This window comes from Pongo pygmaeus, chromosome 5 (genome assembly GCF_028885625.2).
Source record: "Pongo pygmaeus isolate AG05252 chromosome 5, NHGRI_mPonPyg2-v2.0_pri, whole genome shotgun sequence".
Lineage (NCBI taxonomy): Eukaryota > Metazoa > Chordata > Mammalia > Primates > Hominidae > Pongo > Pongo pygmaeus.
The window spans coordinates 26285790-26303735 of NC_072378.2; the positions used below are offsets into that span (position 1 = coordinate 26285790).

The 17946-nt window shown below is 41.9% G+C and overlaps 2 protein-coding genes across 2 annotated transcripts in view; one reads left to right on the forward strand and one right to left on the reverse strand.

The window, feature by feature from the left end:
- The first annotated feature begins 11678 nt into the window (after positions 1-11678).
- On the forward strand, positions 11679-12882 carry LOC129038400 (histone H2B type 1-C/E/F/G/I-like). The gene has a single exon (XM_054491359.2). It carries the CDS (start codon positions 12226-12228, stop codon positions 12823-12825), a length of 600 nt encoding a protein of 199 aa, XP_054347334.2. The 5' UTR covers positions 11679-12225; the 3' UTR covers positions 12826-12882.
- Positions 12883-17354: 4472 nt separating this feature from the next.
- The window catches only part of LOC129038393 (uncharacterized), a 58815-nt gene continuing 58223 nt past the window's right edge, over positions 17355-17946 (reverse strand). The window contains exon 4 of the mRNA XM_054491348.2: positions 17355-17738. Within this exon, the coding sequence (XP_054347323.1) occupies positions 17427-17738 (312 nt within the window). The 3' untranslated portion in view covers positions 17355-17426. The remainder of the gene's footprint in view (positions 17739-17946) is intronic.

A 17946-nucleotide genomic window follows, 5' to 3' on the forward strand; every position in this document is an offset into this window, starting at 1 on the left:
CCGCGTTACGCCCATCCGGCTCTCGCATAGGGCGTCACGTACGTTTAACGTCAGTCCGGCGCGCGCGTCCGGGAGGTTGCCCGTAGGCCGCTAATTGGTGGTACCCAGTCCCCGCCGACTCGGCCTCTTTCTTCTGCGGCCACCAGATCGCGGGACATCGGAGACTTCGAACAATCCGGTGGAGTCCTTTACAGTTTAAAAACAGAGGACCGGCCGGGCGCGGTGGCTCACGCCTGTAATCCCAGCACTTTGGGAGGCCGAGGCGAGCGGATCACGAGTTCAGGAGATAGAGACCATCCTGGCTAACACCGTGAGACCCCGTCCCTACCAAAAGTACAAAAAAATTAGCCGGGTGTGGTGGCACGCGCCTGTAGTCCCAGCTACTCAGGAGGCTGAGGCAGAAGAATCGCTAGAACCAGGGAGGCGGAGGTTGCAGTGACCGAGATCGCGCCACTGCACTCCAGCCTGGGCGACAGAGCGAGACTGCGTCTCAAAACAAAAAAAACAGAGGAACGAAAATTTTGAAGACTGAGAGCAAGGCAACAATCTTCCTTTGACCTTTTTGCTCCTCTCACAAGGGTTTTTCAGACGGCTGAAACCAACGAAATGAGTGAGGAAGCAGGCAGAAAATTTCAGCTTCAGTCTCTCAGCATCCTCCTGCTTTCTTCTCGGGGAGCTGGCACTTCCCCCTTCTCTAGTAGCTGTAAATACGCCTCCCAACTCCAAGGAGACCTTTCTTGCACCTCCCTTACTGTTATCACGCCTGTAGGGCTCTTCGTGTGAGGATTCAGTCTATGTATGTATGTATATGAATGTGTGCGAATAATTATTTCCTAATTGAATTTTTTTTTTTTAAATCATCTTCAGGTACACGCAGTGCCGTACTCCATTAAACAGCAGGCACGGTGTCTAGGGTCCGCAGTTCTTTTGGAGGCTCATGAAAATATCTTAATTTCTTCTAAAGTCAGAAGGAAAAAAAATGAATAAGTCGAAGATGTTATATATTAATCTTCATATGACTTTAATTTTTTTTTTTTTTTTTTTTTTTGAGACGGAGTCTCGCTCTGTCCCCCAGGCTGGAGTACAGTGGCGCAATCTCGGCTCACTGCAAGCTCTGCCTCCCGGGTTCAAGCCATTCTCCTGCCTCAGCCTCCCGAGTAGCTGGGACTACAGGCGCCGGCCACCACGCCCGGCTAATTTTTTTTGTATTTTTTAGTAGAGACGGGGTTTCACCGTGTTAGCCAGGATGGTCTCGATCTCCTGAACTCGTGATCCGCCCGCCTCGGCCTCCCAAAGTGCTGGGATTACACGCTTGAGCCACCGTGCCCAGCCGGACTTTAATATTTTAATAAAGGAAGGTGTCCAGGAAGGCAGAAACACCTAAGGTGCAAGAAAGACAATGCAGCCATTGTTGCACATAGCTGACAACCCTTACGAGTTATTTTTATTTCTTTTTTTTTTTCACATTTCTAAGTGATTTCCAGATACTAATGTCAGCCCCAAGACATACCTATGCACTGTTATCCCACTTTTTTTTTTTTTTTTTTTTTTTTTTTTGAGATGGAGTCTCCCTCTGTTGCCCAGTCTGGAGTGCAGTGGCGCGATCTCACCTCACTGCAACTTCCACCTCTCGGGTTCAAGCGATTCTCCTGCCTCAGCCTCCTAAATAGCTGGGATCACAGGCGCGCTCCACCATGCCCAGCTAATTTCTGTATTTTTAGTAGAGACAGGGTTTCACCATGTTGGTTAGGCTGGTCTGGAACTCCTGACCTTGTGATCTGCCTGCCTCGGCCTCCCAGAGTGCTGGGATTACAGGCGTGAGCCACCACGCTCAGCCTGTTATCCCACTTTTACCCATGAGTATATACCAAGTGAAGCTTAAAATAACTTGTCCAATTTCCTACACCTAATAGAGAGCTTTCTGACCTAGGCAGGTTAGCTCCAGGGTCCCTTCTGTACACTACAAATATTATCTCTTGGTAACTCTAAGGAATTAATTTAACAACATGTAAAAACAAAACCTTGCATTTCACATGATCAATGAGATTTCCACTGTTCTCTGCTAATAATAGTACTGCACATAAACATAGTACAGTATATACGTGTTTCTTTTTTTTTTTTGGTACTCTCCCCATATCACACTATACGCCCACTCAACTACCACTTCTCTGGTCTTCAGGGATGCTTCTCTCTTCATCTTGCTTCAGCACCCCGATACTATGTATGGAGATGAAGTCTCCATTCTCTGTATTGAAAACACTCACCAACTTGAGTCAACCAGATTCCTATAGCAAACAGTGTGAGTTGAGTTTAGAATCAGAGAAATATTTTATCATTATTCACCCTCTCTAACTCCTTCGTTCCCAGGAATACAGAGTTAAAGCATCCAGTAAAGAGCTGTCTGTAGGCAATTAGAATATGTCAGCAAAGAGGCTCTCAGAAAACTCCATAAATGCTTCACTCTGTTCTACTCACCTGCTGTTTATACCTAGACCAAATGCCACACTATTTTAATTACTGTAGGTTTATATGTCTTCATATATAGTACTAAGTCAAGGCCCATCACTCTCTGTTCTTTCTTTTCCTTTTTTTCTTTTTTTTTTTTGAGAATCATCTTGACTATTTGCATTCATTGATATGAATTTTACATTGCTCTACAAAATATTCATTAGAGTTTGCTTGGCATTAAATTTTTCAATAGTTTAGAAAACTATCCTTTTAGGATAGTTTAGAATATATGAACATTTTAGTATATTGAATCATCACAAAACAAACAGTACACTATAAAACTGCCTCTTTTTAAAATGGATCTTGTTTTATGTACTGCAATGATATTTCATAATTTTTATCATATACATCTGGAATATTTATTCTTGGATTTAGAATCTGTGGTAGTGTTGTGATGTCTGGCTTTTCTATAACATCTTGATTTCAGATAGGTAATTGCTAGTGTATAAAAACGCCATGAATTTTTGTATGGTACTCTTATGCCCACTAATTCCAATTCTTTTATTAATTTTTTTATTTTTTTTAACTGAGCCTCGCTCTGTTGCCCAGGCTGGAATGCAGTGGCTGGATCTCGGCTCACAGCAATCTCTGCTACCCAGGTTCAAGCGATTCTTCGGTCTCAGCCTCCCTAGTAGCTGAAACTACAGGCACATGCCACCAAACCTAGCTAACTTTTTGTATTTTTAGTAGAGACGAGATTTTACTGTGTTAGCCAGGATGGTCTCGATCTCCTGACCTCGTGATCCGCCCGCCTCGGCCTCCCAAAAGTGCTGGGATTACAGGCGTGAGCCACCACGCCTGGCCTATGCCCACTAATTCCAATTCTTATTTGATGTAATTGTTTATAGATTCTTGTGAACTTTTACCTTGATAATTATGTTATTTTCAAAGATAATCATTTTTTCCTATTGAATCCTTGCTCTTCTGACTGCCTGTTCCTATCTCATGGTATTGGCCAAACCCTGTGATGCCATGTTGAATAGGACTACTTTCACACCACACTTGTCTTCCTTCCGCCTCTATGGGAATCCTTCCAAAAATGGCACCATTAAGTGTTATACTCGCTGTAGCTCCTCCTTATGAAGTTCTCTTCTCGTTGTAGTCTGTTAAGTGTTTATGATGAAAGAGTGTTATATTTTGTTAAATGCTTTCTCAGGATCTTTGGAGATGATCTTGTTTTTTTCTTTATTAATCTCTCTTATTTTATTTTATTTTGAGATGGAATCTCACTCTGTCTCCCAGGCTGGAGTGCAGTGCCCTGATCTAAGCTCATTACAACCTCCACCTCCCAGGTTCAAGCGATTCTTCTGCCTCAATTTCCCAAGTAACAGGGACTACAGGTGCACGCCACCACGTCTGGCTAATTTTTGTATTATCAGTAGAAGACAGGGGTTCCTGCCATTGGCCAGGCTGGCCTTGAACTCCTGACATTAAGTGATCCACCTGCCTCGGCCTCCTAAAGTGCTAGGAATACAGGCGTGAGCCACCGCTCTGGGCCTTCCTTTATTAATTTCTTAAACTGGCAGATTTAGAATACTAAACTTCCTTCTATTCTTAGAATAAACCCTATATAATCGGCTATTTATTTAAATAACATGGTCTCTGCAATTTCTCCTGGTTTCCATTTTTTCTCATAATAGGCATTTTTTTCTAAAAAACAAAAACGAATGTTCATTAGTGAGACAAAACTATAATTTTGTTTTTTTCTTCTTTCTCTCTTCCTTCCTTTTTAAAATTTGTATTCTCCTCCAGTTTTGCTAATAATGTTATACAATTTTAAAAGAAAAAAGTGAGTAGGAGAGCTATTTTTCTATAGTAACAGATTCTGTGAAATAGGTATCATGCCAAGTGAGGTGGCACGTCCCTGTAGTCCCAGCTACTCAGGAGGTGAAGCAGAAGGACCACTTGAGCCCAGGAGTTGGAGACTGTAGGGTGCTGCCATCATGCCTGTGTATAGCTACTGCGCTACAGCCTAGGCAATGTAGTGAGAACCATCTCAGAAAAAAAAATAAAAAAAGAGATAATCTATTCCTCATAAATTCACTAAAACTTGGAAAATCCGACCGGACTTGGCAGCATTTGGGTGGAAGGACATAGAAAATATTTTCTTAACTGCCTACCTTATTTTCATAATCATAATTTGTTTACTCAGCTTGTCTATTAATTTTCTTCTTTTTCTTGAAAATTATTTTCCACTGAGTTTAATTTTTTGTAAAAGTTACACAGCATTCTCTTGTCATTCTTTATATCTCCCTTTTTGTAGTTATGTTCCTTAATTTCTATAACTTTCTAAAACCAGGGTTAATTTTTTTTGAAATTGTCCAACGTGTGCTTTGAAAAAAGGGATGTTTTCTGTGTCAAATGAAGGTAATCGTAGATCAAATTTGCTTATTGTCTTGTTCAAATCCTAGAAAACCATTAACATTTTTCTTTGCTTGTAATGAGTATCTAAGACTCATACAGAATATTGAAAGTTTACCCTACAATTGTAAATTTGAAATTCTTCTAATTCTGTCAGTTATTTATTGACATAGTAGTGGTTCTGTAGTCAAGTGCATATAAGGTTTTGAATGTTACATCCTATTTTTGGATTTTTATTTTATCATTATGGAGTGTAGCAAAGTTCTATTTTGTTCTTTTTCAAATGTACTTGGTTTTGATTATCCCTTGGTCCTTGATTGTTTTATTATTCTATTTTTTATTTCATTAAACTTTCAGTAAATAATGATTTTTATAGTCTGTATCTAATCATTTCAATATCTGAAATCCTTTGTTTGCCTAGGTATCTAGGAGGAAATAGAAGGCTCTTTGCTTATAAGCCAAACTCTCCATAGTGTCTGTTTTTCTTCGATTTTGTGACATTTGTTATGAACTTATATTTAAACATCCTAAGTTCCTGACAGAGTGTCTGGCATATAATAGGTGTTCAATAAATGATTGCTCCATAAATAGATAATGTGTGTAGATGTAGAGAACTTGGGCTCAAGATGCTTTCCTCCTGTAGGGGTTTGTTTTGTCTTCATTAGGCACAAGGGGGCACTATAAGCCTGAGTCAGTTTAATTTCAGGACTTCTTCATTGGAACTCAAGACTTCATTTATACTTAGGGTTAAATCTTTGGGGCCAATTTTCTCCATCCACCTCCTCAGAGTCAGAGTCCTGTAGAGACAAACAAGGTTTTATCCCAGGGATGTTTACGAGTTTTTTTCTTCTTTTTTCCTTTTTTTTCCTCCAGACTACCCTTTTTTCAAACCATGCTGGCTTTATGCTATGTGTCTTCACTTTTGTTTAAGAGCCTAGAATTCTATTCCCCAAGGGGCAGACTTTTAATTCCCAGAGCTCATAATCCTAATTAATGGTATTTGCCCCCAGAGAACCAAAGATGTCCTATTTGTCACCCTAGTTTCAGCTTCTAAATTTTATTGTTCTGGATGGTTTCTGGGAATTTCCCTCGTGGGTTTTTTTTTGCTTTTTTTTTCTTTGGGATGTGTATGTGTTTGACAAAAGAGTATTGCACTGTCGCCCAGGCTGGACTGCAGTGGCATGATCTCGGCTCACTGCAACCTCCACTTCCCAGGTTCAAGCAATTCTCCTGCCTCAGCCTCCTGGGTAGCTCAGATTACAGGCATGCACCACCACGCCCAGCTAATTTTTGTATTTTTAGTAGAGATGGGGTTTCACCATGTTGGCCAAGCTGGTCTCCAACTCCTGACCTCAAGTGATTCACCCGCCTTGACTTCCCAAAGTTCTGGGATTACAGGCATGAGCTACTGTGCCCGGCCCCTTGTGTTTTTTTGGTTAATTGAGTAACTAAGTACTAGTTTGTCGGTTGTAGTTTCTCTAGTTCATAGGTGTATTGCTTCAATAGAGTTTTCCAGAATATTTTCTTTTCCACATTGCAAATAAGAGTCCTTACAGTGTCCCTCTCTATCCATATGAACACCTTTGCTTTAATATTTTCTCTGATATTAATATTGCTAAACTAGCACTGTCTTGGTAAACATTTATTTTCCAGGGATATTTGTCCCTCTTCTTCTTTATTATTATTATTATTATTATTATTATTATTATTATCTTTTTAAATCCACGCATGATTTGTTTTCAGGCCCAAATAAGAGGAGTACTCTCTAAGGCACATTATTACATATATTCTTTGCTTCAATTAAAAAAAAATCATAAAAAGATAAAATACTGTTCATGTTCAAAAACTGACATTTACTTTTTTTTTTAGAAAGGCAAAATAAAACTTATAAAAATTCCATGAAATTGCAACCATATAGCAAAATACCTTGGATATATTCCATTTAATTTAATATCTTGCATCATTTTTGAGTTTTGTTGTACGTAAACCTGAAAAAAAATCACTGTTCTTGGAGCTGGAGAGAACTTTTATGGGAAAAATTTCTATCAGAGAAATCTACTTATTTGTAAGCATACTAGCCAATTTTGTTTTTAAAGTAATGATCCTGTGGTCCAGGTAACACCCTTCAGCTCATCATCAAGTGATTACTACCTCAGAAGAGTTAAGAGCAATTGGGATTCCGGAAATATGACTAGACAGGCAGTTTTCATGATATCCAACATATATTGCTTTAAATAATATATGTCAGTAATTTCTGATTACATTAAAATAAAACCAAATGTATTTAATCTTTTACATTTTTATTTTTTTAAACATCTCACCCAGTGAGATTTAAATGATATGTCATTGATTGCAACTGATAATATTGATATTATTTTTCATTTTAATTTTGCCTATTTTTTAGGCAGTGTTCAATGGCCTATTGACCTTTATCTGAGCTCTGTGATAAAAAAAAAAAAAAAAAAAAACAGCAATGGTTAACAAAATCCTCCCCATCTTCTTTTGTTCCAAAAATGGCTTACTGCAAAAACCACCCTTCATCATATGTGATTTAAATAAGACTCATGGGTCAGGCATGGTGGCTCACACCTGTAATCCCAGCACCTTGGGAGGCCAAGGTGGGCAGATCATCTGAGGTGAGCAATTTGAGAGCAGCCTGGCTAGCATGGTGAAACCTCATCTCTACTAAAATATAAAAATTAGCCAGGCATGGTGGCATAAGCATGTAACTCCAGTTACTGAGGAGGCTGAAGCACAAGAATTGCTTGAATACAGGAGGCAGAGGTTGCAGTGAGCTGAGATCAAGCTACTGCAGGCGTGTGCCACCACGCCCACAAAGGGAAGGGAAGGGGAAGGGATGGGAGGGCAGGGCAGGGCAGGGAAGGGAACTCGGAAGCTGAAAAAAAAATATTACCTAGTGAGAAATAGGAAATGGAAAATGGTTCTCTCCATCCAGATATTTTTATGGTCGGTATTTATGATGGTAAGGGACAATTATTCAAACCTTGCAAAGACATTAAGGGTTGAGGGATGGCAGGGTGGCCTGCCATTTTTCTATGCCAGGAGTCAGCCTTGAGCTCTAGATCTGTAGGTGTATCTTCACCCTGAGCAGCTCTATGTGAATGTCTCAACCAGCCTCTCACCTTGTTACATATATACTAGAGAAATGTGTGTACATCTACACCAGGAAACATGTGCAAGAAAGTTCACAGAAGTAATGACCTCGAAAGTCCCAGATAGACACAATATGAAGGTCTGTTATAATAAATTGAGTAAACCAGTGTTACTATATATTTAGCTATTTAAAATAATGAAATGATGGTACTGGAGTAACATATATGAACATGAATGAATCTCAAAAACATTGGTTTGGATAAAAAAATCATAAAATTATATACAGCTTGTGATTCCATTTATGTGAAGATAAAAATAGGCAAAATGAAATGACTTACAATTTATGGATCCATTCTTCGATATTTAAACCAAGAAAAACCAAAAAACGAACAAAAACAAAAATAAGATTGATTAAGACAAAATGTAGGGCCAGGCTTGGTGTCTGACACCTATAATTTCAGTGACTGGGGAGGCTAAGATGGGAGGATGCCTGGGCAATATAGTGAGATCCCCTTCTCTAAAAAAAAATTTTTTTTTTTTCTTGAGACAGGGTCTCACTCTGTCTCCCAGGTAGAAGTGCAGAAGCACACAATCTTGGCTCACTGCAACCTCCACCTCCCGGGTTCAAGCAATTCTCCTTCCTCAACCTCCCAAGTGGCTGGGATTGCAGGCATGTGTCACCACGCTGGGCTAATCTTGGTATTTTTAGTAGAGACAGTGTATCACCATATTTGCTAGGCTGTTCTCGAACTCCTGGCCTCAAGCGATCCACCCGCCTTGGCCTCCCAAAGTGCTGGGATTACAGGTGTGAGCCAACGTGTCTGGCCAAAAAAATTTTTAAATAAAAAACATATATATAGGAGAGTTATACAAGGACTGGTTAATTACTAATGACATTCTAGTTTTTTTTTTTTTTTTTTTTTTGAGACATAGCCTCACTCTGTGGCCCAGGCTGGAGTCCAATGGCGCAATCTCAGCTCAATGCAGCTTCCATCTCCCAGGTTCAAGCGATTCTCCCTGCCTCAGCCAACCAAGTAGCTGGATTATAGGTGTGTGCCACCATGCCCAGCTAATTTTTGTATTTTTAATAGGGACGGGGTTTCACCATGTTGATCAGGCTGGTCTCGAACTCCTGACCTCAGATGATCCACCTGCGTTGGCCTCCAAAAGTGCTGGGAATTATAGGCATGAGCCACTGCACCCGGCCCAACATTCTAGTTCTTAAACTGCCCTGTATTTTGATGATGTATTTGTGTACTCTGTGAAAAGTGAGATATACTGTTCTTAAGATTGTGTGAGTGATCGCTGTTCGCCTAGCTCGAAGTTCTTCCTGTCTCTCCCACTGAATTGGGGAGAGTTATACAGGGCCTAGTTAATTACTAATGCCATTTTAGTTCTTAAACTGGGTTTTTAAGTACCAACCATTTGTTTTACAATTCTTGTTTATGTTGCATATACCCTTTTGTACAGATACAATATTTACTATAAAAATGTTTAAAACTCTCCTGAGATCTCAATCAGAGACAGGAAATCTCAATGCCACTCTACAGTTATTGTCATTTTTTAAATTTCCCCTATCTTTTTTCTTACTTATGTGCCACATCACCATTTTTATTCATATGGATATAAAAGTGCAGAAATTTTAGTCTTTAGCAGGAATTTCAAAAATCACAAATGGCAATGTTACCTGCCTCATTCAAATGATTTAAGGGTCTCAATCCAATCTTGTCAGTTGAATATCTGATATGTGTAGTTTGGATGTAGTTAAGGGCCTTCATCTGCACTTTTCTTTCTGTTTCTTCTTGCAGTTGCAGATTGTTATCACTGGACTCCTCTCCCTCTAGTTTTCTTTGTGCATGTTCATTTTGTGTCTCTCCAACATATTAGTTCATCCTCTTTAGGTGAATTTCTTTCTCTTTTTATCCTACTCTTCATGTCTGTCTCTCCTTCCATTGTGTCTGTTTCTTTTTTTCTCTCCCTCTGCCACTTTTCCCTTAATACGGTTTAAATTTTCTCTCATTTGTCTTTCTCCTTTTTCTCTACTGACTAGATATACCATCAGAGGTTTTTTTTTTTCATTTCCAACAACCTCTTTCAGTCATTGAAGAAATGCTTCATTTTTCCATTCTTTTAACATAAGAAGAACAAGAAGCATTTTTCTCTTTTTGCAACACAGCCCACCAAGCTAGGTGAAGATGTTTTCTAACCGACTAGATCCAAGCCAGACTGCCTAAATCATCATTCTGGTTACACCTAGTATAAGCGATGGGGTTTGGGGCAGGATGCCGCAACTTGGGTACTGTAATTTCTCTTTTTGTTAAATGAGAAAAAAAGTAATATCACATATTTTTATTTTTTATTTTTTTGAGACGGAGTCTTGCTGTTGCTCTGTCACCCAGGCTGGAGTGCAATGGTGGGGCCTCGGCTCACCGCAACCTCTGCCTCCCAGGATCTCCCTCAGCCTCCCAAGTAGCTGAGACTACAGGCATGCGCCACCACGCCCGGCTAATTTTTGTATTTTCAGCAGCGACGGGGTTCCACTATATTGGCCAGGCTGGTCTCAAACTCCTGACCTCGTGATCCGCATGCCTCGGCCTCCCAAAGTGTTGGGATTACAGGCATGAGACACCACGCCAGACCTTTATTTTTTTTCTCTCCCTCTTTGAGACGGAGTCTCGCTCTGTTGCCCAGGCTGGAGTGCAGTGCCGATCTCGGCACACTGCAAGCTCCGCCTCCCAGGTTCACGCCATTCTCCTGCCTCAGTCTTCTGAGTAGCTGGGACTACAGGCGCCCACCACGACGCCCAGCTAATTTTTTTGTATTTTTAGTAGAGACAGGGTTTCACCGTGTTAGCCAGGATGGTCTCGATCTGACCTTGTGATCTGCCCGCCTCGGCCTCCCAAAGTGCTGGGATTACAGGCGTGAGCCACCGCGCCCGGCCCCCCCCTTTTTTTTTTTTTTTTAGAAGGAGTTTTGCTCTGGTTGCCCAGGCTGGAGTACAATGGTGCAATCTCAGCTCACTGCAACCCCCACCTCCCGGGTTCAAGCGATTCTCCTGCCTCAGCCTCCCAAGTAGCTGGGATGACAGGCATGAGCCACCCTACTCAGCTAAGTTTTTGTATTTAGCAGAGACAGGGTTTCACCATGTTGGTCAAGCTGGTCTCGAACTCCGGCCCTCAGGTGATCTACCCTCCTCGGCCTCCCAAAGTGCTGGGATTACAGGCGTGCGCCACTGCACCCGGCCCAAGATTTTTTGATTAAATAAATACAAATAAAGCACATTAGCTATTATTCTGAACACTGCTACATTAGCTACATTGAAAATTAAAAAAAAAAAAGATGTTAAACAGATATTAAGGTTTTCCCGTCATCACTGAAGTGAGAAAAACAAATTATTTTGTGAAACAAAGAAAAGACAATAAATTCAGAGTACACTTTTGTTAGATGCTAACCCACAGAGCGGAATACTTTATGCGCAGCACCTTCATTCCTGGAGACTTAGATCCCAGGAAGTGGGAATGGTGGCAGGAGAGGAGAGGGGCTAGGCGGCTGGGGAGCACGGGGTGAAGGAGCGGCGGCTTAAAAAAGACAGTCAAATTTAGGAAGAACAGTTTCTTAAACTGAAGTTAGCTAAGCAGCGGGCTTTAGCCAAAGATAATAATAATAACTTGAAAGTAAAGCTGTTTGTTAAATAGCAGGCTTTCATTTTAATTGTTTAAAAAACATTTTCACTAGTTAGACTGAATATTTATTTCTGATCCTCGCTGTAGGGCTAAACTAGCTGTGACTTGCGTTTCCATTAAGGACTGTAGCCATTTTGGCTAAGACATTCTTTCCTGTCTCAGCTCTCTTCAAGAGATGCTATTTACTTTTTTGTTGTTGTTGTTGTTTTCTCCGGAGCTTTATTGCCTGCCCTTTATTTTCACGATGTGTTTGTGCCTTCTGTAAAAAGTGGGAATGTGTGGGATTGTGTGGGTTATCGCCGGTCGGGATTGTGTGGGTTATCGCCGGTCGCCTAGCTTGCCGTTCTTCAGGTCTCTGCTGCTGCTCCAGAATCTACATCTGAATGTCAAGGCATAGCTTTTCCAGGAGCTTTTAAACCGACCTTTCAATTCGAAGACGTAACTGCGCCAGGAGCTTTGTCTCCCTGGCATTTAAGAGCATAGAGGAGAGCAACTTCTAGTTTTTAAAATAAGTAAACTAATCTGAATTGTTTGCAATGGTAGGAACTTGTTCTATAAAATGTTAATTAGGTGGCCCGTGCTCGAAAACTGCTCTCAGGATATGACCAATGGGAGACTAGACCTAGGCTCCTTCATTTGCATGCAGACTTCACGACAAAATAACGAATCAGAGATGGAGAAACTAAATCTTCATTTACATAGTATTGTCTACAAATTCCGAGGATCAGGAGATTGTAGATTTCATTTTCATTCCTACCTGCAGAACAACAAAGATAGTATGCCTGAGCCAGCGAAATCCGCTCCCGCCCCGAAGAAGGGTTCCAAGAAGGCCGTGACCAAGGCGCAGAAGAAGGACGGCAAGAAACGCAAGCGCAGCCGCAAGGAGAGCTACTCCGTATACGTGTACAAGGTGCTGAAACAGGTCCACCCAGACACCGGCATCTCCTCCAAAGCCATGGGGATCATGAATTCCTTTGTCAACGACATCTTCGAGCGCATCGCCGGCGAGGCTTCCCGCCTGGCGCATTACAACAAGCGCTCGACCATCACCTCCAGGGAGATCCAGACCGCCGTGCGCCTGCTGCTTCCCGGGGAGCTGGCCAAGCACGCTGTGTCAGAGGGCACCAAGGCCGTCACCAAGTACACCAGCTCCAAGTAAACTTGGCCCTACAACTGCCTTAGTAAACCCAAAGGCTCTTTTCAGAGCCACTCACGTTTTCACAATTGGAGCTATATACTCATGTGAAGATACTAGAAACTCCTGCAACTGAAATAGGCATGTTTTTAAAACTTAAAATGGCACTGTCTGGGCTGGTGGCTTTATGAAACTCTGGTTTCCGTGTTTTATGAGGTATCACTCGATAGCACCTAAGAGGCAATAGTAATTTGATAGTTTTGCTCTATGAAGAGGAACTTCGTTTCTCAAGAGTCCTTAAAACTACAGGTTTTACCAAAGAAGCGCATATTATGGGGGGCTAGAGCGGGGGTGGGGAAGGAGGAGAGGAGACTGCTGCTCTCAAGTAGTTCTTAGTGTTGAATTTGCTTTTTTCCCTTTTTTCCTCAATTACTTCAAAAAGGTCTTAATTTGGATTTTTATTTTAGGTTCTAAAGGAAAAAATAAAACCCTCTTCCCTCCACCGCCTCACCTCCACTACCTGTCTGGTTTCACCAATTAGGCTTGAACAATTCTCAGTGTGCAACCACACTCGCGCTCGCATACAGACACATACACACATTGTTCATTGATCGACAATCCCCATCTCATCTTAATCATATTCTTAGAGAAGCTGGGTCTCCATTGTTAAGGATTCTCCTAATCACAAAAACTGGCTATATACCTATCCCCAATCCAATCATTAATAAGGGGCATGTGATCTTTAGGATAGGTGTAGTCAAATTAATCAGATCCCTGAGGCTAGAACTCTGCCTTCTCTGGAGAACAAGTCAGGGAACAAAGAAATAAAGTTGTATTAGGAAGAAAGGAGGGGAAATGACTTTTGGGGAGGAGGCATCTGCATGCCTGATACAAGCACCTTCCAGGCGAAGGTGGATGGAAGGAATATCCAGTAGGTTGAAAATGGATAGTCATTCCTTCACATTCAAGTGCCAAGCAGTGAATTTTGTACTGAGGACTTTTGCACTGAGAACAGTGGTTCTCAGACTTCAGTGTGCATCAGAATCACCTGGAGAGCTTGTTAAAGGAGATTGCTGAAATAAAGAATATGCTAACCAAGCCTCCTGCTCCCATGGAGTTTTCTTGTGATAAAGATGTGGGAGAAGATTGTGAAGAGTCTGAATGTCAAACAATGAAGTTTAGATTTATTTTGCAGACAATAAAGTTATAGAAAGCTTGTGAGCAAGGACTAACAAAATTATAACTAGTTCTAGGAATATGCTTCCAGTGGCAAGAGACTGGATGCAGTGGAGGGAAATAATGATGTTGAAGACGATAGTTTCAAGCCAAAGAAATGGCAGGAGTAATGGAGCAGGGGATACAATAAACAAATCAGAGAGTAGTTGAAGGGATTTCATTCAGTATTTCATCAAATATTGATTGCATTCCCTCTGTGCCAGGCATTGAAATACTTCAGTGAGCAAGACAGACAAGAGACTGCTCTTCTGAGGCTCATATCCTAGTGAAGGAAGAGAGATGATAGACTGGGCATGGTGGCTCACACCTGTAATCCCAGCACTTTCGGAGGCCAAGGAGGGCGGATCATCTGAGGTCAAGATTTCAAGACCAGGTTGTCCAACATGGCAAAACCCTGTCTCTATTAAAAATACAAAAATTAGCTGAGCATAGTGGCACAGGCCTGTAGTCCCAGCTACTTGGGAGGCTGAGGCAGAAGAATAGGAGAATTGCTTGAACCCAGGAGGCGGAGACTGCAGTGAGCCAAGATCACACCACTGCACTCCAGCGTGGGTGACAGAGGGAAATTCCATCTCAAAAAAAAAAAAAAAAAAAAAAAAGAAGAATATATAGGTCTATTTCACTCAGTAAATGGTAACAAACTCACTCCTATTCAATGTATTATTTCGTATTATGTCTGCGATTCCTCTCTATCTTTAAATTTGGGATCTCTAGATCTCAGACCCTGAAATCCTAGACTTCTGGTTGTTGACAGGAATCCATGGAGCCCTGGGAGTTCCTTGAGTTTCTGAGAATAAATGAGCCTCATACAATATCTATGTTCATATGTGTATTTTCAACAGATTCTCAAAGGAGTTTTTGATCCATCTATTACTACGAACTACTCTTTTTTTTTTTTTTTTTTTGATACAGAGTTTTGCTCTTGTTGCCCAGGCTGGAGTGCAATGGCACGATCTTGGCTCACCACAACCTCTGCCTCCTGAGTTCAAGGGATTTTCCTGCCTCAGCCTCCTGAGTAGCTGGGGTTACAGGGATGCGCCACTATGCCCAGCTAGTTTTTTATTTTTAGTAGAGACAGGGTTTCTCCATGTTGGTCAGGGTGTTCTCGAACTCCCAACCTCAGGTGATCCCCCTGCCTTGCCCTCCCAAAGTGCCGGGATTACAGGTGAGAGCCACAGTACCCGGCAGAACCACTCTTTAAGGGAAGTCAGCCCATTGAAATATACAGGTTACCACTGCTGAAGACATATAGACTATCTAGTCTACCCATTGATAACTTTTTTTTTTTTTTTGAGAGAGAGTCTCACTCTGTGACCCCGAAGTTGCTGGGACTACAAGCATGTGCCAGCATGCCCAGCTAATTTTTGTATTTTTATTAGAGACGAGGTTTCTCCGTGTTGGCCAGGCGGGTCTCAAACTCCTGACCTCAAGTGATCCACACACCTTGGCCTCCCAAAGAGCTGGGATTACAGGCGTGAGCCACATGCCTTGCCTGATCTCTAACTTGTAATTAGCCCCACTCTGTTCTGTCTATAATGGAACACAACAGAGGTAATACCAAGTCGACACGCTCATTTGGCATCAGCTTTTTTGTAAAGAGCTTTCAGGCCAATGGAAGGACATTCCACAATACTAAATAAGTTTAGTAACAAAACTGAATTTTGTGTGATAAAGTTATGCTGCTTACGAAGAGACTCAACAATAAATAAGCTTAAAGACAGATATTTTTGTTTCATGGAACAAATCCATTGTGATTAGTCCAGCTTTGTGAAGCAGCTCTGCTTCTTGTGATCAATCAGGAAATTTCGTTCCTTCCAAGTCAATGTTCTGTCATCTCCTAGGGCCTGATGTTCTCTTAATTGCTCAAAATGAAATCAATACCATTATAGTTGGGGAAGAAAGTAACATGGGAGTTTCAAAGCCCAGACCTGGTAGTAACTTTTCTATGTGTCTCACCTGTGTTGGAAATAATGTAGCCACATGCTTACATCTGCTCCCACAAAGACCAGGAAATGTTGTCTCTTGCTAGATAGCCACCTGTCCAGCTTTCTTTTTATTATGATAAAGTGAATAAACTTTATTGGAAAAAGAAGGGTTTACTCAATATTCTCCACAAATTAAAATCCATTTTGAGGACAGCGAATAATACAATGGCATACTGATAGTCCTGAGATTGTAAGGACTGGAGTAACCCACTAGAGAATAGCTTGCTTATTTTTGTCTCATTTCCTGAGGTGTAAAGGGAAAGAAGATGGGAATTTAATCATGACAACCTCGGTTTTAAACGCCCATTCATGCAACCACAGTAACCTGATCTATGATTTAAGGTAAAATGACTTGTGTTAATAATAAACTCTAAGACTGTTTAAGATAAAAGGACAACAAAAAAAGAACTCGTTCAACATACCTTTAAATTGGCCACGGGTACATAAATAAAAAGTCCTTTTAAATTCAACAATAGAAAACCAGTAGATCTGGATGGAAGGCAGCTCAGAGGAACAGAGCCAAACAAGTTGGCCTTTCCCCATTCCACTAAAAAATGTTGAATCTTATGTACTTTCATGGTTGTTTCTCCCACGGTAATTACTACTTTCTTCTTTAAAGAATGTATTTGCCAGTCAAGTGCCTCCCACACACCTCCCATCCCCCCACACCAATAATCATCTGAATGCCATTTTGTCTTCCTTTCATATAACAATGCTTTGGTAGGAACTAGTAACTACCTCCATTTTTTTCACTATTTTTCACGGCACCATCAGCTTTTACCACTTGCCTTCTGAGATACAGGTTTTGCTACCTTGTTTCTCCAGCAGCTACAGTCTTTGCTACCTTGTTTCTCTGATAGCCATGCAGAATGTTAGCGGCAGTTTGCCATCAGTCTCCTTACAGAAATACAGAAAGTACAGGCCATGCGTGGTGGCTCACGCCTGTAATCCCAGCACTTTCGGAGGCCGAGGAGGGAAATCTCTTTTGAGCTTGAGTTCAAGACCAGCTTGGGCAACATGGCGAAAACCCATCGCTGCAAAAAATACAAAGATTAGCCGGGTGTTGGTGGCGCAAGCCGGTTGCCCCAGCTACGCAGGAGGCTGAGGCACAAGAATCGTTTGAACCCGGGAGGCGGAGACTGCAGATTGCCGAGATCGCGCCATTGATTACTCCAGCGTGGGCGACAGAGCAAGAGTGAAAACAAACTAATACACTATCCTCACTGGCCAGTAAGGTATGAAGCCAAGGCGTAATAAGACAATGTTAACTTGAAAACCGGAACTACTTACTAAACACGTCAAACTACATTAATTTTTAGCAGTGACTACTACTCTTTCTCCTGAGTGGGTAGGTGGCCCTGAAAAGGGCCGTTGGTTTTGCCGTAGTGTACTGTGGAGCTAAGCTCAGCCGCCGAAGCCATACAGAGTGCGTCCCTGGCGCTTGAGCGCGTACACCACGTCCATGGCTGTGACCGTCTTGCGTTTGGCGTGTTCCGTGTAGGTGACAGCATCACGGATTACATTTTCCAGGAAAACCTTCAGCACCCCGCGAGTCTCCTCATAAATGAGGCCAGAAATACGCTTAACGCCGCCGCGGCGAGCCAGGCGCCGGATGGCGGGTTTGGTGATTCCTTGGATATTGTCACGCAAAACCTTACGGTGACGCTTGGCGCCACCCTTACCTAGACCCTTCCCGCCCTTACCGCGGCCAGACATCTTGAAAGCACAGCTGTTAAAATCTGTAACGCAATACCTTTGGCAGAGCCACGCAGCACTTTTATAATAGCATGACGGACCTGTTTGAAAACCTCATGAGAAGGGGCGGGAACCACAGTCAGTTCCCGCCCTTCTGTGCAATTCTCCCTTGCTCAGACTGGAGGAGACCAGGAGGGGCCTGAGGCAACAAAAGAGCCTCAGCTGGGAT